At 44.1% G+C, this 27,911-nt stretch overlaps 1 protein-coding gene across 1 annotated transcript in view; it reads left to right on the top strand.

Moving 5' to 3' along the window:
- LOC132590490 (multiple epidermal growth factor-like domains protein 10) overlaps positions 1–27,911 on the top strand; it is a 164,585-nt gene that overhangs the window by 112,520 nt on the left and 24,154 nt on the right. Inside the window, exons 13-15 of the mRNA XM_060263397.1 lie at positions 9,609–9,755; positions 14,400–14,534; positions 18,071–18,199. Coding sequence (XP_060119380.1) covers positions 9,609–9,755; positions 14,400–14,534; positions 18,071–18,199 — 411 coding nt within the window. The remainder of the gene's footprint in view (positions 1–9,608; positions 9,756–14,399; positions 14,535–18,070; positions 18,200–27,911) is intronic.

Below are 27,911 nucleotides of genomic sequence, written 5' to 3'. Positions count from 1 at the left end.
AACTTTAACTGTATTTTCCAAGCTGCTGGCTGGCTTGGTTTAAACACAAAATGCCTTTTCCAAGCCAGCTGACAGGGCAGCAGGGGGTTTGAGAGCCACACAATATGTGTGAGCGAGCCACACGTGGCTCCCAAGCCACAGTTTGCCCACTCCTGCTCTAGAGGGTTGACAGAAAGGGCATAGAGGCATAGAGATGCTGCCTCCTAGCCATGGTATTCAGAGGTATACTCTCTGTGTATTTGGAGGCTGTCTTCAGACACCTTTCCTAGTAGCCACTGTGGTGGACTTCTCCTCTATCAGTCTGTCTGATCTACTTTTAAAGCATACTGTGTATGGTTGTGGCCATTGCTATGTTCTCTGCCAGTGACTTGTATAATGTTATTACTCATTGACTTTTGTCCTGAATCTACAGTCCATCAATTTCATTGGGTGCCCCCTGAGTCCTAGTAATATGGGAGAAAGACTCGAAATTGGTTCTGTTGCTTCAGACCAACATGGCTACTCACCTGGATTTATATTTATGGGAGAAAGAGAAAAACTTTTCCCTGCCTGTTCCCCCCCCCCCCCATTCCCCTGCTTAACTGTATAAACCTCTATCATGCTGAAAAGGCTCAGACTCCTCATCCTTTTCTCATTAAAAAGGTGTTTTCCTCCTCAGTGTCCTCTCAGTGACCTTGTGTGACTGGGGACCTCCTTATAGCTTTGCTTGTTGAAAACCACATCAGCATGCCTGTTTTTGTTTTCCTTGTTTTTCTTGTAAGCTTGCTTAATATAGAAGTCCCACAAGTTCAGGGCACAAGGAGAACAGCTGGGTCAGCAGGCTGCTTGTGGCATTTTTCCCTGTCACATGGTGTGGTGGGGTAATCAGGTTATCAATCACATGACCTAGATCGCACCAGCAGTGCCATCTTGGGGGGGGGGCTGCCGCCCCCAAAGTGACACCACTTCCTGTTTCCCCCCCACACAAGTGGTGGCCATTTTGGGGAAGTTACATCACTTCCTGTTTCCAGCAGGGCTCCCTCGCAAGTGGTGGCCATCTTGCGGAAGTGACATCACCGGAAGTGACATCATATCCTGTTTCTGGAGGCGTGTACACACATAGGGGGGCCCACATAAATCTTGGGCCCCGGGCCCCCAAAGCCCTAGCTACGCCCCTGGGCTGGAAAGCATTACTGATGTAATGCGAATTTGAGCAGACTTCGGAGGATGATGGAAGACAGGAGGGCCTGGCGTGACTTTGTCCATGGGGGTTGCAAAGAGTCGGACTCGACTGTGCAACTGAACAACAACAAAAACATCTGATCCCATTGCCTGAGAGAGCTGCTTGCCTTCCTATTCTCTCTTGTTGTCCTGTAACATTGAAGAAAAACTTGGGAAAACAGGCCCAGAAGTCTTAAAGCAGTGTCCCAGATATTTCCAGATATTCCTGAATATTTCTGCAATTTGGGACATCTATTTATCAGTATAATGAAAAATCCTGAATATCATCCATTTACCGAAGTATACCTGAAAAATACGAATATATATTTGGACTGAAAATATTTGAGTAAATATCCCTATTTTCTGTAAGGGAAATTCTTCATCATCTGATCATAGTTACTGTATAGTGTATCTTTGTCCAGGTTTTACTCTTATCTGGGAGAACTGGGTTTGATTCCCCACTCCTTCACATGCAGCTGCTGGTGTGATTTTGGGTCAGCAGCAGTTCTTGGAGAGCTGTTCTCTCAAGAGTAGTTCTGGGAGACCTCTCTCAGCTCCCATCTGCCTCACAGGGTGTCTACTGTGGGGAGGGGAAGACATTGTAAGCTGCTCTGAGACTCTGGATGAAGGGCAGGATATAAATCCAGCTCTTCTTCTTAGTTGTAGGAGTGTTCTTTATTGTTGTTGTTCCTATATTTTTTTTCTAATGGGCACCATCTTCCCACTTTCACTATTTTTAGGCCTCATCTTCACACCCAACCCTCTGCCTTTGGTATTCTATTGAGTTTCTCTTAATGTTATCCTTCCTGCTTTCTCAGTCCTCATTATATAAGTCAGGTGGGAGTATTATGACCTGACTTGCAGTCACACTGTGGAGTTCAGTTTGGCTCCAGAGCATGGCACATTTTTATGAACATGATCAGGCAGGCAGGGGGAGGAGGAGCAGCCATGTTCTCCCCCTCCAGCTGGCAGTGCCCTCCATCTGTTGTCATTGGCTAGCTAGTAGCTTGTTCACTTGGAACAGGGGGAGAGAATGTCAGTTAGTGGGCAAGAACAATGCTTAAAGGGCTGACAACTGCTTGTCTTGCTGTGGGTGGTGACAATAGCTGTACAATAGTGGAAGGTCTCATTAACTGGGCAGTGAAGAGGATCTGGAAGCCCAATGAAAAGTATTTTGCCAAAGGCCTTCCAGCACTGAGAAATGGCCCAGGCTTTGGGCTGGAAATACTGATGGCTAGCGTGCCATGATGAGTCTTAGAATGCATATTTTTGTCATAACAGCTGTAGTAGTTGGTTGTTTACTTATCTTAAATCTTCCACTATTCAAGTTGACATATATACATTTTCTGAGAGATCTTCCAGGCACTGATAGGTCCCAAGCCTGCTTAGCTTGAACAAGTTTGCTCCATTGCATATGATCCAATACAGAATAAGAGTTCCAATTCTGTAATGAAGCCTTCCCTTGTGATATTTCTGAGACTGTTAAAGCACCACTGTTATACTGTAACTTTGCATACTGTCAGACTGTTAAAATACTAAAATACTAAAAGTATTTAACACATATAACATTGTAACTGCAGAAATGAAAACAATACTGATATCCTCAAATATTTACTTGATTCAAACAATTATAGATGCTGCAGGAATGCTGATTTAGATGCGAGGCCTTTGGCATAGTGCTTGAAGCATTAAATGCATGAGGATTCAGCTGCTTAGCTAAAGTTTATCATGACCATTTAGCCATTGCCTAGCAACTTGTGAAGGCCATAAAAGACTTCTTTGTCCATTCTCCTGGCAAAAACATTTCCTTCCAATTTGCTTATCAAGAATGAAATTAACATGCACACTTATTAATAGTTCCCTTGGTTCACAAGACACACTTCAAATGTTCAAAGTTTACATGTAATTATTCATACTGATTTAGCTGAAAGTCTTGCATGCAAATTACCAGCACAGTATTGTTGTCCTTAGGCTTAAAACATTCACCAAAAAACTCAGAGAGAGCTCTTTGCTGACATTTGGTATTAAAAATCTGGGTATGCTCAAATCTATTCTTATTACAAATTCTTTTTGAAATTTTCCTTCCTTTGAGTCACATGTAAGTTTGTTTACTGTGTATCTCTAAGCATGTATACTCAGAAGTCAGTCCCATTGAGTTAAGTTGGGCTTACTTTCTACTAACTGCATTTGGAATTGCAGCTTTTACATACAGAGGAGATTAATATAATTAGTTACTTTTTTTAGTATGAAAGAAGATGAACTCACTGGGAAAAGGTTTTGCTGTACACATGCACGCAAACATATTATTTCTTTGTTGCATACAATCATAGAATACAACCAGTTATGTACTGTAAGCATGTACAAAATGAAATTGTATTAACATACAACAATACACATCCATTAAATATATACCTTTAAACTATATCATATTGGGATTTTAACCTAATAAATTTGATTTTAAAAAGTATGCCTTCAGACACATGTCCATAGGAGAAATAAACTGAATAAATAAATAAAAATCTCATTACCTTCACTTTGTGTTTTTTTGTAGATCCTAATGCAACCAGATGTGCTGGCTAATCACCAGCATGATCTCAAAAAACCCTTTGCCTTCACAATGTACATTTGGCTTTCTACCAAGAAATTTGCATTTCTAGAGCAGCCTGGCTACATTTTAAAGGTGTGATCTTCACACGGGTTTCAACATCTTATAAGAGTTAGATTCAAATCCAGTAGGACCTTAGAGACCAAAAATAGTTTTTGAGTGCCAAACGTCCCTTCATCAGGCATGAGTAGAAATGGGAGTATCCAGGTCCTTTTATATATGCATTGTACCTTTGCATCTTTTACAACACCCCTCCTACTTTCTGCCTAGGATTAAAGGACTTGGAGATCTCCATTTCTACTCATGTCTGATGAAGGGAGTTTTGACTATCAAAAGTTTATACCCTGAAACTGTAGTTGGTCTCTAAGGTCCCAACATACTGGAATCTAACTGTTCAACTGCAGACCAACTGTCTAATAAGAGAGCTCAGTGTCTCTCACTCCAGGAGCCTTATTCAGATGCAAATTTAGGTCCCTTGGTTTAGATTTCAAGTTGAAAAATATTGTTCCAGCCTGTTGAGAAATAAGTTACTTTGTGTCTTGATTCAGAAAACTCAGTTAGCTAGGCGGACAAAAATCAGCTGGGAACAGCATGATGGTATAAGGAGTCTTTTGTGTCTTGGCATTCAAATTCCATTCCAATTTGCATTCACCAAGGAAAGTAGTCCTTTTTATGTTTGTTCAGTATCCTGTGCAAAATTAGTTGTTGTGTTACATTTCTGTGTATTTTCTATTAGAGGGCTCTATCTGGTCCTTTGTCTGACAGCAATAAATTGATATTTTAAAAGCCATAAGAGTTAAAGGTTTTGATGGTCAGGTTGCATTTAGATGGAAGTAACTGTCACTGAACTCAAAAGAACTAACTTGAAAGTAAACAAGGATAGGATTGCACTTGTTGATGTGTCTTCCAGTCAGGAGAAGACCTTTCCCAAATAGGGTATTTTGCACTAATCAAGAAGGGGTGGGTAGGTCTGCTTTTTGGAACTATATAAAGAAGAATTAATGGTCAGTATGGACAGTCTCTCTTAATTCTTCCACATACTGTAGGAAATATTCACAATGGAATTTTTAAAGAAAGCTTTTCTAGCAAAAAACACTCCCCCCCCCCCAATCTTTTTTGCTCATTTTAAATAGTCCAATATAAATGGATCTGAAGCATATTTCACAAAATACTTACAAAGCCAGTCATTCTTCTTCTGAATTTAGTCCCCTTTTTCTTTGGCCAAATGCTTCATTCAGTAGCTGCACTCCAATAATAGCCAATTGATAAAAGAAAGCACTGTAGACACAATGAGGTCTGAGAGCTACACTGGAGTTCTGCTGGCATTTGACATGAAGGGAGACTTTTTAGAAGTGCAAAAAACTCTGGAAAAGATACCAAGAATGTTAGTTTTAATGCCTCTGGTTGTACTGACAGTTGCCATTTTTGTGTGTGCTTATATACTGAAGTTTTGCCCACAATATACATTATTTGACAATGACCATTGAATGCTTTATGTATTTCACACAGCTAAACATTTTGGAGAACTCTCCTGGTTGATTTCTTGTGTTTTGCTTCCCCCCTCTCCCGCATAAGCATAAACTACACGGGGGCTCCAGGGCTTGAGCCCTCCCAGATTTTCCTGGCGGGGGCTAAGCCCCCTCCGGGAAACCAACACAGGACTTGGGAGCTTCCCATTTAAATTTTCAAGGAGGAGAGATCATTATCTTCAAAGGCATGAATGGGGTGGTAGAGTCCATGTGTGATTTTCCCTCCAGGCTGCAAAAGAGTTAATGACTTTACAACCTTAGCTTCTTAGAAATGCTAATTGAGCTAAAACAGAATAAAACTTTGTTTTAAAGGTGTTACTGGACTCAAACATTGTTCAACTAGTTAATGATTGGGGGGAGGAATAACACTGTATTGCTATGTTGCATACATATTGCTATAGTATTTGGGGGTTCTTTTGGCAAATAGATATTTTGTGTCTTCTTCAAGCCTGTGATTGTTTACATTCATTTAAGTGGGTGCTGAACCAGATCCTTTTCATAATTAATGGCCCCAGCAAGCCTTTTTTTTTTGTCCAAAATGACTGCACTCTAAAAGACATGGTCAAGTAGGTGTGTATTGACAATTGTTCACCACCTAGGCATAGGGTTGCCAATCCCCAGTTGGGGGCAGAGGATCCCTCAGTTTGGAGGCCCTCCCCCTGCTTCAGGGTCATCAGAAAACATCAGGGGGAAGGGAAATGCTGGATACTCCATTATTCCCTATGGAGATCGATTCCCATAGGGTATAATGGTGAATTGATCTGTGGGTATCTGGAGCTCTGGAGGGGCTGGTTTTTGAGGTAGAGGCACCAAATTTTATTGTGGATGTTTAATGATGTTGTTAACCGCCCTGAGCCTGCTTCGGCGGGGAGAGCGGGATATAAATGCGGGAAATAAATAATAAATTTTCAGCATAGCATCTGGTGCCTCTCTTCAAAACACCATCCAAGTTTCAAAAACATTGGACCAGGGGATCCAATTCTGTGAGCACATGATATGTATATTTGCAGATATTAAAGTGACTATTCTAAAAGTGAATTTCAAAAACAACACAGCAAGAGACCTTTGTAGGGTTGCCAAGTCCAATTCAAGAAATATCTGGGGACTTTGGGGGTGGAGCCAGGAGACTTTGAGGGTGGAGCCAGGAGACTTTGGGGGTGGAGCCAGGAGACATTAGGGGTGGAGCCAAGATCAAGGCTGTGACAAGCATAATTGAACTCCAAAGGGAGTTCTGGCCATCACATTTAAAGGGACGGCACACCTTTTCAATTCCTTCCTTCCATAGGAAATAATGAAGGACAGGGGCACCTTCTTTTGGGGCTCATAGAATTGGACCCCCAGTCCAATCTTTTTGAAATTTGGGGGATATTTTGGGGAGAGGCACTAGATGCTATACTGAAAATTTGGTGTCTCTACCCCAAAAAATAGCGCCCCCAGAGCCTCAGATACCCGCAGATCAATTCTCCATGATTTTCTATGGGAATAAATCTCCATAGGGAATAATAGAGTTCCCAGCAGACATTTCCCTCCCCCCCCCCGCTTTCTGACAACCCTGAAGCGGAGGGAGGGTCTCCAAACCGGGGGATCCCCTGCCCCCACCTGGGGATTGGCAATCCTAGACCTCTGAGATACCACTATAACCACTGGCCAACTCCTACCTTTTCCTGGGTTTGGCCCGGTCCATGGGCATTGTTGGGGGGGGTGCCCCCTAAATTTATGGGGAGGGAGCTTCTCCATAAATTCATAGATAGTGATAATGGAGGACCCTCCCTGTGATGTCACTGGCTTCTCCCTATGATGTCACTGGATCAAATGCCTCTGGCTGGGCCCCAGCCTCCCCCCCCCCGGAAATTGAAAAGTCTACGCCCCTGCTCTCCCATAGTATGAAATTTAACAGTAATCAGCCTATTAGTAATTATAAAAGAATTCAGGTTCCTTCACTACTTGTTGCCTTGCAAACATTCCCTCTTCAAATGAAGAAGTAAACCCAAACTGAAGTTGTTTTCCTGCAATTATTAGAACAGAGAAACTGAAGTACAAGAACATAGAAACTGTCTTGCTGGATCAAGAACAGAGGGCCATCTAGTCTGACATTCTGTTCCCTGCTGCAGCAGCCAACCACATCCCTCTGGGAGCTCATTAGCAGGACATGGAGGTGAAAGTTTGTTGTTTGTCCTCTGCCTCTTATATGCAGAGATACACTGCCTCTAAACATAGAGGTTCCATAGCTAGTGGAAGAAGTTATGGTCTGTCCCTTTCAACTAAGCTATGAGCCCGAAAGGGATTTGGCTTGAAGGAAAGTACATTGTGGAAGAAACTACTGAGAGGTAAATGGTGGCTATGTAAGGTTATCAAACTCCAGGTTGTAGATGGAGATCTCCTGTTATTATAACTTATCTCCAGGTGACAGAGATCACATCACCTGAGAAAAATAGCTGCTTTAGAAGGTGGAATCTGTGGCATTATGCCTCCTTAGAGTCCCTTGCCATCCCAAACCTTGCCCTCCCTTGGCTCCACCCCTAAAATCTCCAGGTATTTTTCAGCTTGGACCTGGTGCCCCTATGTGTACAGGAATCATCTTGCTTTTTTTGAGCAGGAAAACACAGGAACGCAGTTCCAGCTAACATGGTGTCAGGGATGTGGCCTAATATGCAAATGATTGCTGCTTGACTTTTTCTACAAAAAAAGTGCTGAGAGAAATGATGATGATGTCAGGGAGTGTGGTCTAATATGCAAATGAGTTTCTGCTGGGCTTTTTCTATTTCAAAAGCCCTGTCTACATCCCTGTGCATACTACAGACAAACATATAAGAATTAAACCGTTTCACCCATATACTCTCCGAAGAGCCTCATGCTCTGCTGATCAATATCTACTGGTTATTCCAAGCCCAAAAGACATCCACTTAGCCTCAGCCAAGGCCAGGGCCTTTTCTCTTCTGGTCTCCACCTGGTGGAACATGCTCCTACCTGAGATCAGGATCTTGTGGAACTTATTGCCATTCCTCAGAGCCTGTAAAATGGAGCTGTTCTGACAGCCTTATCTAGCCTCCCTGCATAGAAGCTGCCCTGACAGCCTGCCCTATTATGAGTCCTAACTCTTAACGTGACATGAGTTGGTTTGACTTCCATTACCATTACCATCTGCCCAGCATATTTTTTTTAAATTGTTACTTCTGTCTCACCATCTTTTAATTGTCTAAGCCCTATACAGATGCACAGTATAATCAGATGTCACTGCTGTTTCCTTCCGGATTTAAAGTGGCTGATCAGACAGCAACATCTGCCTCCCAGTATTAACTCATGGTAGCCACCCCCCCCCCCCCAAAAAAAAAAATCCTTCTCAAAACTGGATTATTTTGTTACCTGCTCCTTTGTGGTGTTTTTTGAGTTCTCTAGTTTCACCTTGTAGTTTTCTCCATCTGAATAGTTCTGCTGCGATATTAACCAACTTCTGGATGTCTAAAGGCTGTCCCAGAGCAAAAGGAGCCTCAGACATCTGGTTTACGGTCACCATTTTTTTTACTACTTAGCGATATGTGCATAACCACATGTTTTAACGTATGTGCATGCGCATGTATGCATATGCACATAATGTGCGTGTGTGCATAATGCATGCATGAGCATAATGTGCGCATGCACATAATAGTGGAGGGAAAAAAGAACATAGTGCCATCGTGTGGACGGCAGAAGACGGTTTCACCATGGAGTGATTTGAATTGCAGTATGGCAGTCTGATTGATAATATCTGGAACAAAGATATTTGGAACAGAACCGGGTCAGTTTAACACGGACTCAACACACTGTGTGAACAGAGCCTAATTGTCTTATTTATTGTAATGATTATGTACTGACTGGTTTTTAATGTTTATGTAATTTGATGTTACCCACCCTGAGCCTGCTTTGGGAAGGGTGAGATATAAATATAATCAAACAAATAAATGGATGTGCATTAGCTGAACTGCTAACTGTGGGTAAAGATTGTGAGTGAGCTCTGGCACCCCTTTTACTCTAAACGTCGTTTCTTGGCCCCATCCCTAGCTATTACAATGGGTCTTCAGCTATCGACTCTACTATGACCCTTAATCATTCTGGCCAAAACACTTTGGGAATGTGTGAAGTTTGTAATATTATTTAAGTGTAATAAATGATGCTGTTACATTGTGCCTCCCTCCTTCATATTGTAGTGGCAGTATTAAATTTGTCTGTTAATGTTATTTGTGATTAGTGTACATCCTCTGTGGTTATAATGACAATTCTATGTTAATTGCTTGCAGGTATGCATTGTGACAGTGTATGTACTGAGGGACGTTGGGGTCCAAACTGTTCATTGTCCTGTTTCTGTAAAAATGGTGCATCATGCTCTCCAGATGAAGGGATCTGTGAATGTGCACCTGGCTACAGAGGCACTACTTGTCAAAGAAGTAAGTTTTAAAAATCCTTGCTCCTTTATTTCTTGGATATAGCATAGTCGCTAAGAGACTGGACTGTGATGTTGGGAGGTAATGATAACCTCATCTCAGCCACAGACTCACTCTCTTAGCCCTCATACTAGCCTATCTTACAGGGTTGTTGTCGGGATTACTGGGGTAACAGGCGTGAAGCTCATTGAACAATGCAAGCATTATACACATGCATAAGTATTTTTTAATGCGGCTATTCTGTAATGCCAAATTTGAGTAAAGTAAACTCAAGTAGTGCTTTTACATATATTTAATAGATTCAGGTGGGTAGCCATGTTGATCTGAAGAAGTAAAACAAATTTTAAATCCAGTGTCACCTTTAAGACCAACAAAATTTAATTCTGGGTATAAGTTTTCATGTGCATGCACACTTCATCAGATTTTGTCATTAGTTCAGTATGTGCTTAGCCTGCCACTTATTGGCAGTCACTCTACTTTTTTTTACTATCTTTAACTATCTTTAACTTGTAAACTGGATATATATCTTGTATTTATCAAACTTTAATTTGTACCTCAGTCATCAAGACTCATTGTGTTGGAAAATGTATAATCTTGTTGACACCGTCATCTCCTGCTTCAGCTAAATTGGCCACTGGGATTAAATCAAACTTTAGAGCCACTGCATGGGGACTAAAGATAAAAATGCTTCTGGGGATATAGCACTCCTAAATACTTCATAGAATCATAGAGTTGGAAGGGACCTCTAGGGTCATCTAGTCCAACCCCCTGCACAATGCAGGAAACTCACAAACACCTCCCCCTAAATTCACAGGATCTTCATTGCTGTCAGATGGCCATTTAGCCTCTGTTTAAAAACCTCCAAGGAAGGAGAGCCCACCACCTCCTGAGGAAGCCTGTTCCACTGAGGAATCACTCTAACGGTCAGGAAGTTCTTCCTAATGTTGAGCAGGAAACTCTTTTGATTTAATTTCAATCCATTGGTTCTGGTCCTACCTTACAGGGCCACAGAAAACAATTCCACATCATTCTCTATATGACAGCCCTTCAAGTACTTGAAGATGGTGATCATATCACCTCTCAGCCGCCTCCTCTCCAGGCTAAACATCTCCAGCTCCTTTAACCTTTCCTCATAGGACTTGGTCTCCAGACCCCTCACCATCTTCATTGCCCTCATCTGGACCCGTTCCAGCTTGTCTATATCCTTCTTAAAATGTGGTGCCCAAAACTGAGCACAATACTCCAGATGAGGTCTTACCAGAGCAGAGTAAAGCGATACAATCACATCACGTAATCTGGACACTATACTTCTGTTAATACAGCCCAAAATTGCATTTGCCTTTTTAGCCACCGCATCACACTGTTGACTCATGTTGACTTACCACATCAATTAGCCAAACTGTACCTAGAACTATATATTCCTGGTGGCTGTTTGAACTGGCATAGAAGTTAAACCCATAACAGTTAAAGCCATAATTTTTGAATTGGCCTTTAGTTGAAAGATGAACGATCTGAGAACAGATTCATTGCCATTCATGAATAGTAATATCGAATTATGATTTCTCTAGATAGTCCGCCCATGGGTATGTAGAATAAGGTGAAGGAATTCTGAGATTACTGGATGATCTGTACCACTTCAGAGTGTAGCTGAGGAGAGCCACATTTCCAGTGCTCATTCATGTACAAACTTCCTGAAAATTAAAAATTAGCTCATTAGAGAGAAAGAATCTCAGTCCTTCATATGCTGAGCAAATTTCAATTTACAGGATATTGTAATGTAGGGGCATGTAATGTAAACATGCTGCCCTCACCCTGTAGTTCTACCACCTCAGCATTCCAACACTACTCATAACCACTTAATTTACCTGCATTTCTAGACGTGTCTTTTCCCATTGCAGACTTCATTAATTTATGTGGATATTAAAACTGACAATACCCCCAGAAAGCATTTTTCAGAAAAGTTAAAGGAAAACTGTGGAAACAAAATGGGGGAAATTATCTGTACGGGAAAACTGTGAATAAAGTGACAAGAGATAAGAAAGAACAAAACAACGACCAAAAAATTACCTCGCCAAGAATGGTGGGGTTAGGATTAGTGTTAGACCCAGACCATATTCAAGCCAGGATCTGCTGGACCTTTGCCCAGTGATGGGAACTTCATTCCAATTTTTTAAAATTTCTTTTACATCCTACCCAGTAAGTTCACTAGCAAAAAGAGCCATGCCATTGTTCATTCTCAAAATAAATATGGCTGATCCAGAAAGGTGATATGTATTTATAGTTAGGATTTTTGGGTCCAATATGCATTACTTTGCACTTGCCCACACTGAACCTCATTTACCACATTGATGCCCACTTGCCCAGCCCCGACAGATCTCTCTGGAGTGCCTCACAATTCACCCTGGTTCTCACACCACCCTAAACAACTTCGTGTCATCTCCAAACGTAGCCACTTCACAGCTTACTTCTAACTTCAAATCGTTAATGAAAGAAGAAAATCTGAAGAAGCTGGATTTAGTCTGGAGAAGTGGTAAGCTGCAGAACTGCAGTCCTAAACTCTGCTCACGACCTGAGTTTGATCCCCGCAGAAGCTGGGTTCAGGTAGCCGGCTTGAGGTTGACTCAGCCTTCTATCCTTCCAAGTTTAGTAAAATGAGTACCCAGCTTGCTGGGGAAAAGTGTAGATGACTGAGGAAGGCAATGGCAAACCACCCCATAAAAAGTCTGCCATGAAAATGTCATGATGCGATGTCACCCCAGAGTAAAAAATGACTGGTGCTTGCACAGGAAGCTACCTTTACCTTTTTAACCTGAGTAAACTTTTAGGCTTATAATGCTGCTTTCTGTCTGTTGTATCTCTTCTCTTTGGAATTATCATGCTGTTTGTTGCTTCCATTTTCAGTTCCTGATCCTATGGATTGTATTTCTAAATATTAATAATTGCATAGGCTTCTCATTGACATATAATAAACCCTGGTTCTGCCAAAACCTAATGATGGGAAAGTCATAAATGTTCTGTATTATCATTTTAATTTGTATAAGTATTCATTGTAAATTGGAGCCTGAACCATAGGGTGGAAATTGATGGAAGTGGTTAAATGTGAAGCTAGTCATATAACCTCTTTTCATGTTACAAAACTGTTGCGTTTTAATTAACACTCACTGAACCATCTGGGTGGTTGGAGAAAATTCTGAACTTGTGTGTGGTCTAGCAAGCATTGTTCCCACGCAAGTCCTATTGAAACAAAACTGCCCAGTAGCAGTCCTTGATGGATATTCCCAAAGTCTGCTTTATAATGGCTTTATTCACTCAATGTTCAGTTAATCCAGACACACTGTAAATAAAGTGATATAATGTAGTATGTAAATCTTTTACTGACCTTGCATCATAAGCACAATTTAGGACAGTGACTCTATTACTATGTGAAGATGTTATAATGAAAGAACCAAGTTTAACAGCTGTATTTCAGTAAGAAACCAAGAGGCAATAATGATTTATCCAAAGAGAAAATAATGACTTATCCAAAGCTTTACTGAAAAACTACAAGGTTTTTTTTTTTTTAACCAGACAACCTATTTCAAGCATGCAGTTACTCTGGCTACCATCTAAACGACTTCAGATAACTTAATGGTGAAAAGTTAGCTTTGTAAATGTTAATGGACACGTAACAACAGGAACTTAGCTTCAAACCTTGCTTAATATACTAAATGGTCATGAAAGAAAAGACAGGTTCGAGATGTAAAGAAAGAAATTCTACTTACCAGCCCTTTTCTTTTTCTGCCAGTGCAAATGGTTATGTATCTATGAGGAAGAGGGAATTAGTATACTTGGCATAAAAATGAATTGGAATGCTTTTGTTTTTTAAGTCATCAGTTGAACAGAAGCAGGCAGTAGCATATTCTGCACTGTCTGCACTTTGAGTAGAAAAGAGTAAGAGTTCAGTAGTACATTAAAGACTAACAAGATTTGTGGTAGGGTATGAACTTTCATGAGTCACTGCTCACTTCTTCATATAACAGATATCTGAAGACGTAGGCTGTGACTCATGAAAGCTCATATCCTACCACAGATTTTGTTAGTCTTTAAGGCGCTACTGAACTCTTGCTTTTTTCTACTGTTACAGACAGATGGCTATCCATCTTGCACTTCAAGTGTCCTCAGATTGGGAAAAGGATATTATGCTGGTATTCTGTTGGAAGCTGACAGGCTGTAATGATTCGGAGCAGTTCAGCTATAAAGGAGAAATTTACATTGCTTTGCAAATATCACAACAATGGTGATGGTATAATGATGGGGAGGATAAAATTGTAACAAGACAATTTTAGATAAACTTCTTTAGATAATACTTCCATATCTCACTAGGGTTTGTTTTGGTTTTTAAATTATATCCCATACATATCAAGCTGCTTATATTCCATACATATCAAGCTTTCAAAATTAATCTATTTATTTCAGTGCTATGTACTGTGTATAAATAAATCTGCTTATTTAAGTACTATGTTTGCATAATTTAAGTATTCTCAGATGTTCTGTGAGAAGTCTCCCTGACTCATAAAAACAGATAAGTGAATCCAAAGCAACTGTACTAGGTTTGTCTTGGCTGGGTATGAATGAAAGAAAAAAACAATAACATCTTTCTGTTTTCAGTTTGCTCCCCTGGATTTTATGGCCATCGCTGTAGCCAGGCATGCCCCCAGTGTGTGCACAGCAGTGGTCCGTGCCACCACGTGACTGGACTTTGTGACTGCTTACCTGGTTTCACAGGAGCCCTTTGCAATGAAGGTACAGATCATATTGCAGTCTTATTAATAGTTGTAGTATCATCATTATCATTACCTCTTTTATAAATCACACTGTCAGATGGAAAGTGAAGAGAGCCACTTTCTTTTCAGTTTCTGCTTAAACACTCAAGCATAAGTTTCTGAGTTTCACAGACAGCAAGTTTAGAAGGCAAGAACAAACAACCAAGTTCCCCAAATCCTTTTTTATATCCAGACCAGGGATTACTCCTCTTTTCTAGAAGCTATTTTCCTTCTTGACTGGGCAGTGATCACTTCTCTTTACTAGAAGCTATTTCTCTTTTTTGGCATGAATGAGGATCCCCCTTGATCCATTTACTCTCTTAGCTTCCTTCCCAGTCCACAGTTAGTGCTTAACTGTCTCTCCTTCAGCTGTCACTCAGAGGTTCTCAGACTCTATAAGGCATTAACCTTTGACAGTCTATCACAGTCACGTTTAAGCTTCACAAGGAAAGAGAAGGGAGAATTCTTGTTGAGCAGTATGCATATTTGTTATAAATCTTCCATAATTGTACAAGTGCCAGAGCACTAAATAATAATCTATAACAGTATTTTGTCTGAATATGGATTTAAAAATAAGAGCATACTTTTAAAAGTTTAATACTTATATTTGGGCATTGTACTCTATCAGCTAGCAAGACAATGTTCCACTGGTCTGTGAATGTGATCATTTGGCCACCCTCTGAGTCATTTTGCAGATTTGGGTAGGTGTGGAAAAATAATGGAAGCTGATATCACTTCAGAGAAATTATCCCTTAAAATCCGTGGCCTTTAAGACTCACAGAAGACAAAACCACAAGAGTACCATCCAGAGGTAACTCCAAACATGTCACTGTTCTTTCAGCTACATAAATTATTAGGACCTCCAGATACATAAGCAGGTGGAAGTGGTGTCCAGGAGTTTCTTCTACCAGTTTTAGCTGGTGATCTATCTGTGGCTTTCCTGGGTAAAAAAGATCTTGCACTCTGGTGCATGCCTTGGTTACTTCTAGGTTAGATTACTGCAGTGTATTCTGTGTGTGGCTGCCCTTGAAGAATGGCTGGAAGAGTAGAGAAGGCTAAACAGAGTGGGTCACAGGGACCATATCACTCCAGTCTTGTTCCATTTACACCGACTCCAGTTTTTTTTCCAGGGTCAATTCATGATGCTGCTGTTGACCTTTAAAACTCTACATGGCAGGGAACAGTATATGTTAAGGACCGTGTGTTACCATATGAACCTGCCAGAGAGCCAGTTTGGTGTAGTGGTTAAGTGCGCGGACTCTTATCTGGGAGAACTGGGTTTGATTCCCCACTCCTCCACTTGCACCTGCTGAGATGGCCTTGAGTCAGCCATAGCTTTCATAGAAGCTGTCCTTGAAAGGGCAGCTGCTGTAAAAGCACTCTCAGCCCCACCTACCGCACAGGGTGTTTGTTGGAGGGGGGTGGAAGGTAGAAGAGATTGTGACCGCTCTGAGATTTAGAGTATAGGGCGGGATATAAATCCAAAATCATCATCATCATCATCATCATCATCATCATCATCATCATCATCATCATCATCATCATCATCATCTTCTTCTTCTTCTTCTTCTTCTTCTTCTTCTTCTTCTTCTTCTTCTTCTTCTTCTTCTTCTTCTTCTTCTTCTTCTTCTTCTTCTTCTTCTTCTTCTTCTTCTTCTTCTTCTTCTTCTTCTTCTTCTTCTTCTTCTTCTTCTTCTTCTTCTTCTTCTTCTTCTTCTTCTTCTTCTTCTTCTTCTTCTTCTTCTTCTTCTTCTTCTTCTTCTTCTTCCCCCCATTATAGTAATCTTTGGGAGCCCTACTTCAGGTGCTCCCAAGCTAGATAGGTGGCACCCTGAGAAAGAGCCTTCTCAGCCAAGGCACCAAAACTGTGCCTCTTCAGGGAGTTCCATCTCCAGGGAATCTTATTGTATTCTGCCCATTGGTGAAGACATTTTTGTTTCATTTGGTGTTCCCTTACTGATCTTCCTTCCTATTTTTGTTTTAACTTCTACTGTAGATTACTGCTATAGATTACCTGTGTGTGTGTATGGTTTTAAAACTGATTTTAATGTCATTTTAGCTATTTGTATAAAAGGTCCTAAGTGGGATAAAAATGTTTTTAATTAACTAACTAATGAAACATTCCATCACAATCTGCAACAAACCTGTGGATCAAAGGATAAATTAAAAATTGCTCAGTATCCAAGACAGCCTACTAGCAACTGCTGAGTGATATCCAGTATAAAAGCCAGACATGGTGGACATAGGTTACATTACAATAAAACAATATACAAAATCTGTTCATTTATGCAATGATGTGCCTGCCCATAAGTCAGTTGTATGATCACAGGGACATAACCATAAGAACATGATATAGCTGAGAAGGGTTAAAGGGGAAGGGAAGGATGCAAGGCTGGAGGCAAAAGCTTGATAAGGGGCAAAGTAGATAGACATCCAAAGAAAAGCATGTTGATGGAAGCAGATTACCTAGGGAAGGAAATGAGGAAGAAGCATCGGGAGAGGAAGTGAAGGTGTGGCATGGTCAGTAGAGGAGTTTAATAAAGGTGGAAGAAAAAATAGTGGAGTCTGAAAAAACTGGAAAGGACTATTTGAAATGGTACAAGCAAGGTCTAGAGCTGGGGTGGCCAGACTGCAGCTTGGGACCCACATGTGGCTCTTTCACATAAATTGTGCAGCTCCCAAAGGTCCAGGAGGAACTTAATGTAGGCTTACTCTCAAGTAAGCATGCTAAGCATCAGGACCTCAGTCAGCCTCTGAGCACTGACCTATAGGTAGGTGACTATTTCTGTTGTGTGTAAAGCAGGGAAGGAGGGGGAAGAAATAGGCAGACTTGCAAGCTCTTCACCACCACCACAGAGGTTGCTCAGAGACCTAGAGGAGGGAAAGAGAATGCAAGAGCCACTGGAGCCACTGGAAGGAAGGACAGAATTAGAGGATGACCCAGGGTTCCCCCTTAGTTTCATAGCTCTTATAGGATGTATTTACTAATGTTCATGTCAAGGCAAAGAAACATGCATAATGATGCAAACAGTGGTCTGTGATTTATGTGCTTTTCCTTCTACCACTGGTGCCAAAAATAATTCCCTAACCTTTCCCTGTGCTGGTTTTATGGGTCCTGTTATTCCCAGCTTTTTTTTAGAAGTCTCCTTCTAGCATGGTCATGTTATAAAGTTCATACATATGTATTTTATCTTTCTGTACAAAGAAATTATCAAGAGTTTTAATAAAGACATGTATAATATTGTACATGTCTTGTGGCTCTCAAACATCTCATATTTATTCTATGTGGCTCTTACATTAAGCAAGTTTGGTCACCACTGGTCTTGAGGAAAGGAAGTTAGAATAAAGGCAACTGGGAAGAAGGAAGGAAAGCTACCCTTCTGCCTGTCACCTGTAATCATGACCAATCCTCCATCATTGAGTGGGTATTTCCCAAATATACCAATATTTTAAGTAAAACAAAAAAACCTTTTTAAGAATGCAAAACTGATGAATTCAAACATTTGATTTTTGCAGTCTGTCCCAGTGGCAGATTTGGGAAGAACTGTGCAGGAATTTGCACATGCACCAACAATGGGACTTGTAATCCAATTGACCGGTCTTGTCAATGTTACCCTGGCTGGATTGGTAGTGACTGTTCTCAGCGTAAGTACCTGTGTTTTCTTGGATCAAATTTCTTGATAATAATGGTTTAGTTTCCTTTATTTTTTGTCTTAGTCAGTGAAGACATATCTTATAACTAAGTGAAAAACTGTAATGGATACTTGGTACCATTTCAGACATATTGAGAAATATTTGCCATACAGTTTTTGGATAACAAACTTACTCTTGGAAACTTCAAACGTTGTAATGCACTTCATAATGCAGCTGCTCGTCTATCTTCCAGAATAGTGCATTAAATTGGCTTTTAATAATTAATGTTTCTTTGTTGCATGTTAAGAACAAATGCCTTCCTATGTTCTTTGTATAGATGTGGCATGCCATCCTTTAATCAAGAAATTAGCAGTAGTTGTAACACAGTGCATTCTAAAAATTTAAGTCAGAACATCAAAGTAATTCTTTCAGGTTTTCACATAGACTTCTATATTTCCTTAGAATGCTCTGTGAAGGTACCCTAAATGAATCCAGGCATGCCTAACCAAAGACATTGGCTTAAATGGTAGAGTGGCTGAGTGCTGTTCATGTGCTTTGGACAATGAACATGGATTTCCTACTGTGCTATAAGGCTGCTTGAATCCGTTGCCAATGGAATTAAATAGATATGTGATTAGGTGGCAGCTGCAAGCTTTCGAGAGTACAGCTTTAATGACTATTTAGACGCATAGCTTCAGCAGAGTTTGCATGAGTTTTAGCTAGGACTCAGGGTGAATAAAACCTGTTGCTATGGAACTCCTTGTAATGTGGTTCATTGGTTACATAAGTTGTGGATTGACTAGCACAGGTTAACTGGCTGAATTCTAGTTCTGGGCAACATCTGCATTATTCAGAAACCTTTAAACCTTCCTATAGCTAGTTTTGTTCACTATTAAAATTATAGATGCTTATGTATGACTCCAATGGTGCTGGATTTTCATGCTGTATATTAGGATTGTGTTTTAAAAGATCTCTGATGGCCCACATATATTTAAAAATACGAATTGATTGGTTAAAATGGCTTTTACAGATTATTTAATATTAACTTTTATAAATTAACATTTGGTTTTTCTCCTTAAGGATTTTTAATTGCAATGTTTTAGGATTTTTTAAAATTTGAATTCCAGGGTTAGCATGAAGCTCTTCTGTCTTGCTTTTGCTTCTGAGACTTCATTTATTCCTTATTGGATAATGATACTTCTTTTGTTGCTTATGGACAACTTGATATGGGGCAATAAGAAAAAAGGGACAGTAGAATGAAGAGATCTATTAAGGCTGACCTTTAGACCAGGAAAAGGAATTTTGTGAAGCTTATGTAAAGGCTTTTAGTTCTTGTAAGAAAAAAAAGTGATCCTGTTACTTAATTTTATTTCAATGTGACTTTCATGAAGCCTCTTAAAGATTTTTGTATACATGAATGGACAGCCCCTTTTTTGTATAAATCACCAGCCTTTCCCCACATTTTGTGTGAAATAAATATGTAATTTAAAATTTTAAAATGTGGGGGGAAAGAATCAGATCCAAATTATCATTTTACATGCATTTCTTCAAGATGTATTTTAAGTTGTTTTAAAAATTGGCCGATAAAACTTTAACTGCTTCAGTTGCTGAGATAACACATGCAACCTACATTTTCTTTAATACCCCCATTTTGCAGTAGCCCTCAGCTCTGAACCAGTCAACACAGCAATGCTTTGTTGCTCTATAAATAATGAATTATTACATGGAAAGTGTTATTGATCATATATTGATGAAAACAAAGACAAGTCCTTAGGCTACATCTGTGTTCCTAACCTCATAATTAAGTTCTATTGAAGGCCTTTTGCACACTAAAATGAGCCACTGTGTAATAGACTCTGTGATTTCCATGGTAGGAGATGGTTCCAATAGACCACATGAACTAATATAGATACTGACTTCAGTCCATGTTCTGTGAGAAAAAAGGGGGAGTTTCGATGTCTTTTCACTGTACATTAGGGAAAGTGGATCTCCAAGTTGCCCATTAAGGACCATCTTTGGACAGCTTTTCAAGAACCAGCTGTTAATCATGTTGTAGAACCTGCAGTCTATATTGTCCCCATGTTCACTATGCACTAGTCCATCAGCAGCTGTCACATGGCTGCATGATAGCCTTTGTTTGTGATTGCATGGTGTGCATATGACTAATTAGAGGAGCAATATAATTGAAGTTCTGCATATTCACAAACTTCCTGTGTGTGCTGTTGTTGCTTTTACTCTTACGCCAGTAGCAAAGTAACATTAATAGAATGTTGGAATCCACCATTCTGACTCATGTGTTCATGGTACATTAACAAATTTAAAGTCTTGGTTCTCAGTATTCCATGTGAAATATATTCTTTCACTGGAACTAGTAACACACAGGGACAGTATGGGTAGTTGTTAGAGTGCCTGACTAGGCTCTGGGAGATCTGGGGTGGTTTCACACAGGATGTCACGGCTGGGGCCGGGTCAGGCAAAGCCCAGGGGCAGTCTGAGGTCTGTAGCCAGTAAGCAGGAGGGTCCGAGGCGCCAAATCCGAATCACTATACAAGTATCGCAGGTCCGAGGTCCAGAAGCTGAGGTCAGGGAGTCCAGAAGTCACAAGCCAAAGTCAGGGAGTCCAGAAACCAAAGTCAAGCCGGAGTGGATGCTAGAACATCAGAGAGATGACTAGTTGCTTCCACAAAGCCTCCTCCCAGAGCCTACAGCTATATAGCCCTCTGCTGGCTGTTGCCCATTTGGGCTAATTGCTGGCTCAGAGAGGCAGCCAGGATCCTGTTACAACTCAAGCATCCTTGCTCTTAGAAGGGCCAGAATCCTCTCAAAACTCAGGGCTCAGGGAGCGTCTTGCTTGTGAGCGTGCCGCCCTCCTCCGATCCCTGAGGTCCTGACAGAGGCGGTCACGCACACGCACCACCCGAGAGGGCGAGGCAGGGGGGCTGGGATCTTCTCCAGCAGGAGGCAGGGGCACTGGTGCAGGTGGCAGGGGCACAGTTTCTTCTGCAGGCTCACCTTCCTCTGCAGGGTCCCCGGCACCCATGACACTATCCCCTCCCCCAGGGCCCCCCTCCGTCAAGGGGCCTGGGAGGTCGGGGTGGTCGTTGTGGAACCGTTGCACCAAGTCCGGGGCATGAAGATTGTCCACGGGCTCCCAAGACTGGTCTTCTGGGCCGTATCCCTCCCAGTCCACAAGGTACTGGAGGCCTCCACGATGGTACCGGGAGTCCAGGATCTGGCGCACCTCGTATTCCTCTTCATCATCCACCAACACTGATGGTGGCGGCGGTGGGCAAGGAGGACGAGCTGGGTCAGGGGGTGCAGCTGGAACAAGGAGGGAGCGATGGAACACGGGGTGAATGCGGAGGTGGGGTGGCAACTGGAGCCTGAAGGCAACGGGGTTTATTCTATGACGGGGTAGGGTCCAATGAACCGCGCATCCAGCTTGTGAGACCGACCAGGCCGGCGCAGGTAGCGAGTTGAGAGCCACACCTGATCCCCCGGCTGGATTGGGGGGCCTTCCTGCCTCTTCCGGTCCGCAGCCAGTTTATAGGCTTCCTTGGCCCGCTGTAGCTGCTCTCAGAGCAAGTCTTGGCTGGCGCGGAGTTCTTGCAGGTAGGCTTCGACAGCGGGGACATTCGTGGGTGGCAGGATTGCCGGGAAGAACCGAGGGTGATACCCGTAGGTTGCAGCAAACGGGGTCATTTGGGTCGAGGAATGGACCGCGTTGTTGTATGCAAACTCCGCTAGAGGCAACAGAGTGGTCCAGTCGTCCTGCTGGTAGCAGGTGTAACAGCGGAGATATTGCTCTAGCGTGGCATTGGTGCGCTCTGACCATCTGTCTGTGGGTGGTAGGCTGAGGACAGGTGCACTCGAGTCCCTAGGCTGAAATGGAGGGCTTGCCAGAACCGAGAGGAGAACTGGGGGCCCTGGTCTGAGATCAGGTGGGCTGGGAGTCCGTGCAGACGAAAGATGTGTTGCAGGTAGAGCTGGGCTGTCTCCTGAGTTGTGGGAAGTTTCGGGCATGGAATGAAGTGGGCCATCTTGGTAAATAGGTCGACGACCACCAAGATGCAAGTCTGACACTTGGATCGTGGAAGTTCCGTGATGAAATCCATCGAGATGGTATCCCAGGGTCCTGAGGGTGTGGACAAGGGCTGTAACAACCCCGAGGGTTTGGCCGGGACGTCTTTGGCCTGTCGGCAGATGTCACAGGAGCTGACATAACGGTCAACATCGGAGCGAACTTGTGGCCACCAGAATTCTCGCGTCAGCAAGTGGGTGGTCTTATGCTGTCCAAAGTGCCCAGCGGGTAATGAGTCGTGGGTCAGGCGTAGCACTTCTGCCCGCAAGGGCCCGGGCGGCACATAGAGGCTTTCGCGGTGTAGCAAGAGGCCGCCTCGAGTCGTGAACTCGCCTGCCGAGTCATCTTGGTGTGCCTGGAGGTGTTGCTGGACCCAGGGATCGTTGGCCTGGCTAGCACGAATGTCCTCCACGAGTGTGGGTGAAGTGGAAGTGGCTGCAAACACTGAGGGTGGCAGGATGGGAGCAGCGGGCGCGGTCTCAGTTGAAGCAGGGGCGTATTCCGATTTCCGGGAGAGCGCGTCTGCTTTCCGGTTCTGGGTATAGGGGATGTAGGAGATCCGGAAGTCAAAGCGGGAGAAGAAGAGGGACCATCGGATCTGGCGCTGGTTGAGACGGCGGGTGGTCTGGAGGTGCTCTAAGTTCCGGTGATCAGTGAGCACTTGAACAGGGTGGCGAGCCCCTTCGAGGTAATGCCTCCAAACCTCAAAAGCCGCCTTGATCGTGAGCAACTCCCTCTCCCAGATGGTATAGTTCCTCTCCGCAGCAGTAAGCTGGCGTGAGTAATAGGCGCAGGGCTGGAGTGGCTGAGACGGCTCCTCGCGCTGGGACAGCACTCCTCCCAGGGCCACGTTGGAGGCATCAGCTTCCACTGTAAAGGGAAGCTGGGGGTCATGGTATCTCAGGAGTGGCCCGGTGGCAAAGCGGGTCTTCAGGGTGGAGAAGGCGTTATCGGCCTCTGGGGACCAGCGGAAGGGTTCTTTGGGGTGGAGTAGTTGTGTCAGGGGTGTTGTCAGGGATGCATAGGCCGGGATGAATTGCCTATAGTAGTTGGCAAAACCAAGGAATCGCTGCAGGTCTTTGCGATTCTGAGGAGCCTGCCAGGTCAGGACCGCTTCCACTTTTTTTGGGTCCATGAGGATCCCCTGCGGTGACACAATGTGACCGAGGAACTCGACAGAGCGCAGGTCGAAGTCGCACTTCTCCAGCTTGGCGTAGAGGCCATGGGTCCGTAGGCGCTGCAGGACCTGGCGGACGTGCTCGGCGTGCTGGGCAGGATCACGGGAGTAAATTAGGGTGTCATCTAGGTATATGATTGCGAAGCGGTCGAGCAGGTCCCGGAAGATGTCATTCATGAACCTCTGGAAGACAGAGAGGGCGTTGGTCAATCCGAAGGGCATCACCAGGTGCTCGTACTGCCCGTATCGGGTCCCAAACGCGGTCTTCCACTCGTCTCCGGGCCGTATGCGCACCAAATTGTACGCTCCACGGAGATCCGGCTTGGTGTAGATTTGGGCCCCCTTTAAGCAATCCAAGAGTTCAGGGATCAGTGGTAGAGGGTACCGGTCGCGGATGGTGATCTTGTTCAGGGCCCGGTAATCATTGCACAACCGGAGCTCCCCACTTTTCTTCTTCACGAAGAGGACTGGAGCAGACAGGGGAGAGGTCGAGGGTCGGATGAATCCGCGTTTCAGGTTCTTGTCCAGGAAGTCTCGCAGAGCTGCCAACTCAGGCTCCGACATAGGGTACAGATGCCCCACCGGGAGTGGTGCCCCAGGTACCAAGTCAATGGCACAGTCATAGGGCCAGTGAGGGGGAAGCTGATCCGCTCCTGTCTCTTCGAAGACATCGGCGAAATCCGCATACTTCTGAGGGAGCGGAGGACCACCACTCGGGATGCCGGCTGCTAGAGTGGTGGGAGGAGTCAGATGAGGACATGGGTCTCGGAAACATAGTTCCTGCTGGGCCCAGTCCACGATGGGGTTGTGCAGCTGCAGCCAGGAAAGGCCCAGAATCAGCGGGAAGCGAGGCATGCGGGCGACATTAAACTGCAGCTGTTCTTGGTGCTGCTGGACGTGGAAGGTGATGGGACAGGTCTCCTGGGTGACGGGCCCAGAACGGAGGAGGCACCCGTCAATGGCCTCCACCAGCGTCGGAATCTCTTTTGTCTGCACCGGGATCTGGTGCTGCTTTACGAAGGTGTCATCTATGAAACAGTGGGCCGCTCCCGAGTCCAGCATGGCATACACGAACAGCCAGCGTTCGTCAGGCAGACGGAGTTTGACTGGTAGCAGGAACGGCCCCGGGGTATCAGCCCGCTGTTCAGAGGACCCAGCTAGTCGCCCCAGGCTGTGGGGTCCACTTACGCCTGGGGCTGCCCTTTTGGCAGCGGTGGCAGCGGAGGTCCGGGTATCCAATGCTTACCAGGGCAGCCAGAGGCATAGTGGCCTGCCGTGCCGCAGTAGAGGCACAGATTCTGTGTGCGGCGTCTGGTCTTTTCCTCTGGGGTCAGGCGGGGTCGAGCAGCTCCAAGCCACATAGGCTCATCCTCGGTGCTGGTACTAGCTGGGGATGGGCGAGGAGCCAAGTGGCACGGCGCAGGCAGCTGGCGCCCTCTGGTCCTGGCTTGGCGGCGACTTTCCAGGCGGCCATCGATGCGGAGGCAGAGGGTGATAAGTTGTTGGAGCGTGGGTGGTTGCTGTACCCTGGCCAGTTCATCCAGGACTTCCTCTGCCAACCCCTCGGTAAACTGGTCCATCTGGGTAGCCTCATTCCATGCCAAGTCTTGGGCCAGGAGCTTGAATTCGGTGGCATATTGAGCCACCGAGGAGTTGCCTTGTTTCAGCGCCCTGATCTTCCGGTTGGCTGTGGCTGCTTGGACTGGGTTTGAGAAGGCAGCAGACAGGTGGGCCTCAAACCCCTGGTAATTAATCAGTAGGGGAGAGGATGCAACCAGCAAGGTTGTGGCCCATTTGGCCGCCTGTCCCTTTAACAGACTGATGATGAAACACACCTTCGTTTTGTCATCGAGGAAGTCCCGTGCTCTCAGTTCGAAGTACAGCCGACACTGTGCTAGGAAAGCAGGAAATTCTTCCACGGCACCCCCAAATCTGTCAGGTGGGGGAACTGGGCACTTGGCTGGAGCACTGGCCGCAGGTTGTTGCTGCAAGTGCACCACTGCCTGTGTTAGCTGCTGTACCTGGGCTTGGAGTGCAGCCAGTAGTCCTGTGGTTTCACTTGCTTCAGCATCCATCCTGTGGAGTCGGTGTTTGTCGGGTGGAAGCAATCTGTCACGGCTGGGGCCTGGTCAGGCAAAGTCCAGGGGCAGTCCGAGGTCTGTAGCCAGTAAGCAGGAGGGTCCGAGGCGCCAAATCCGAATCACTGTACAAGTATCACAGGTCCGAGGTCCAGAAGCCGAGGTCAGGGAGTCCAGAAGTCACAAGCCAAAGTCAGGGAGTCCAGAAACCAAAGTCAATCCGGAGTGGATGCTAGAACGTCAGGGAGATGACTAGTTGCTTCCACAAAGCCTCCTCCCAGAGCCTACGGCTATATAGCCCTCTGCTGGCTGTTGCCCATTTGGGCTAATTGCTGGCTCAGAGAGGCAGCCAGGATCCTGTTACAACTCAAGCATCCTTGCTCTTAGAAGGACCAGAATCCTCTCAAAACTCAGGGCTCAGGGAGCGTCTTGCTTGTGAGCGTGCCACCCTCCTCCGATCCCTGAGGTCCTGACGGAGGCGGTCACACACATGCACCACCCGAGAGGGCGAGGCAGGGGGGCTGGGATCTTCTCCAGCAGGAGGCAGGGGCACTGGTGCAGGTGGCAGGGGCACAGTTTCTTCTGCAGACTCACCTTCCTCTGCAGGGTCCCCGGCACCCATGACACTGGAGATTTGCCCCACCTCTCATTCAGATTAAAAGTGCATGATCACACAAGCACATCTGGCCTCTGAGCCGCACCCATACTCACCGCATCTCCAGACGCCTCCTTTCCAAATCAAAAAGCTATCTGGATTTTCCCAGTAGCATCCCCCTGAATTGGATGTCAGTTGCATAATCGGCTGCTGTCTGATGCCCCGGGGTGTCTCATAAACAGAAAAGCTATGTGATTGTGCAAGGTCGGGGGGGGGTGTTTCCCCCTAACTCCTCTCCGAGGAGCACTTGTGTACTTCTTCAATTAACAGGCACACACAGGGGCCTTTTAAAAAAAGACAACCCTTTCCACAGCGGGTCCGTGGTTGAGCTGGGCTAGCAGTGTGAATGGGCAACCACTGGCCACTGCCAGGATCCTGCTGCTTCAGCAGCAGCTGTTTAATAGCCCGGAAACGGTTGAGACTGAAGCGGATTATTTCACAACAGGATATAGGTGTTTGATCCACCCTGAGCCCGTCTGGGAAAGGGCGGAATATAAGTGAACCAAAATAAATAAATAAATAATATCATGTCAATTTCGCAGATCAATTTTAAATGTTAAATCTTAGATATATTCCTGTTATATTTAGATCAATTTTATTCTTAAATGTTTTATTGAATAGTTTTTGCTTTTGATTTGTACTGAACATCGGCAGAATAAATTGACAATCAAATCAAATCAGTGTGAAACCAGTCCTGGTCTCAAATCCCCACAATTCTTTGAAGCTTACTGGATGACCTTGAACCAGTCACTCTCCTCCAGAAGAATCTGCATACCTAATAGGGTTGTTGTGAGGACAAAATGGGGAAGGGAGAACCATACACAGGACCTGAGCTCCTTAAATTAAGAGTAAGATCAAAATACACCAAGGGGATATTTTGAAAGGATGTGCTGTGTTCGTTCTCTGTGTCTGTAAATTAAATGCAAAACTTTCAACAGCTATCAGGAATAAAAATTTCAAAGACATTCTTTCAAAATCATGTGTAGATTCTCAAAGGTTCATGCTGAGCCAGGCACAATGCTTTACATAAGAACATAAGAGAACCCATGTTGGATCAGGCCAATGGCCCATCCAGTCCAACACCCTGTGTCACACACACACACACACACACACACATATATATACACACTGTGGCTAATAGCCACTGATGGACCTCTGCTTCATATTTTTATCTAACCCCTTCTTGAAGCTATCTATGCTTGTAGCCGCCACCACCTCCTGTGGCAGTGAATTCCACATGTTAATCACCCTTTGGATGAAGAAGTACTTCCTTTTATCTGTTTTAACCTGACTGCTCAGCAATTTCATCAAATGCCCACGAGTTCTTGTATTGTGAGAAAGGGAGAAAAGTACTTCTTTCTCTACTTTCTCCATCCCGTGCATTATCTTGTAAACCTCTATCATGTCACCCTACAATCGATGCTTATCCAAGCTAAAGAGCCCCAAGCATTTTAACTTTTCTTCATAGGGAAAGTGTTCCAATCCTTTAATCATTCTAGTTGCCCTTTTCTGGACTTCTTCCAATGGTATAATATTCTTTTTGAGGTGCGGTGACCAGAATTGCACACAGTATTCCAAATGAGACCGCACCATCGATTTATACAGGAGCATTATAATACTGGCTGATTTGTTTTCAGTTCCCTTCCTAATAATTCCCAGCATGGCGTTGGCCTTTTTTATTGCAATCGCACACTGTTGACATTTTCAGTGAGTTATCTACCACGACCCCAAGA

Source organism: Heteronotia binoei, unplaced genomic scaffold (assembly GCF_032191835.1).
Source record: "Heteronotia binoei isolate CCM8104 ecotype False Entrance Well unplaced genomic scaffold, APGP_CSIRO_Hbin_v1 ptg000047l___fragment_1, whole genome shotgun sequence".
NCBI classification, from domain to species: Eukaryota; Metazoa; Chordata; class Lepidosauria; order Squamata; family Gekkonidae; genus Heteronotia; species Heteronotia binoei.
This window is presented reverse-complemented; position numbering and strand designations above follow the sequence as displayed.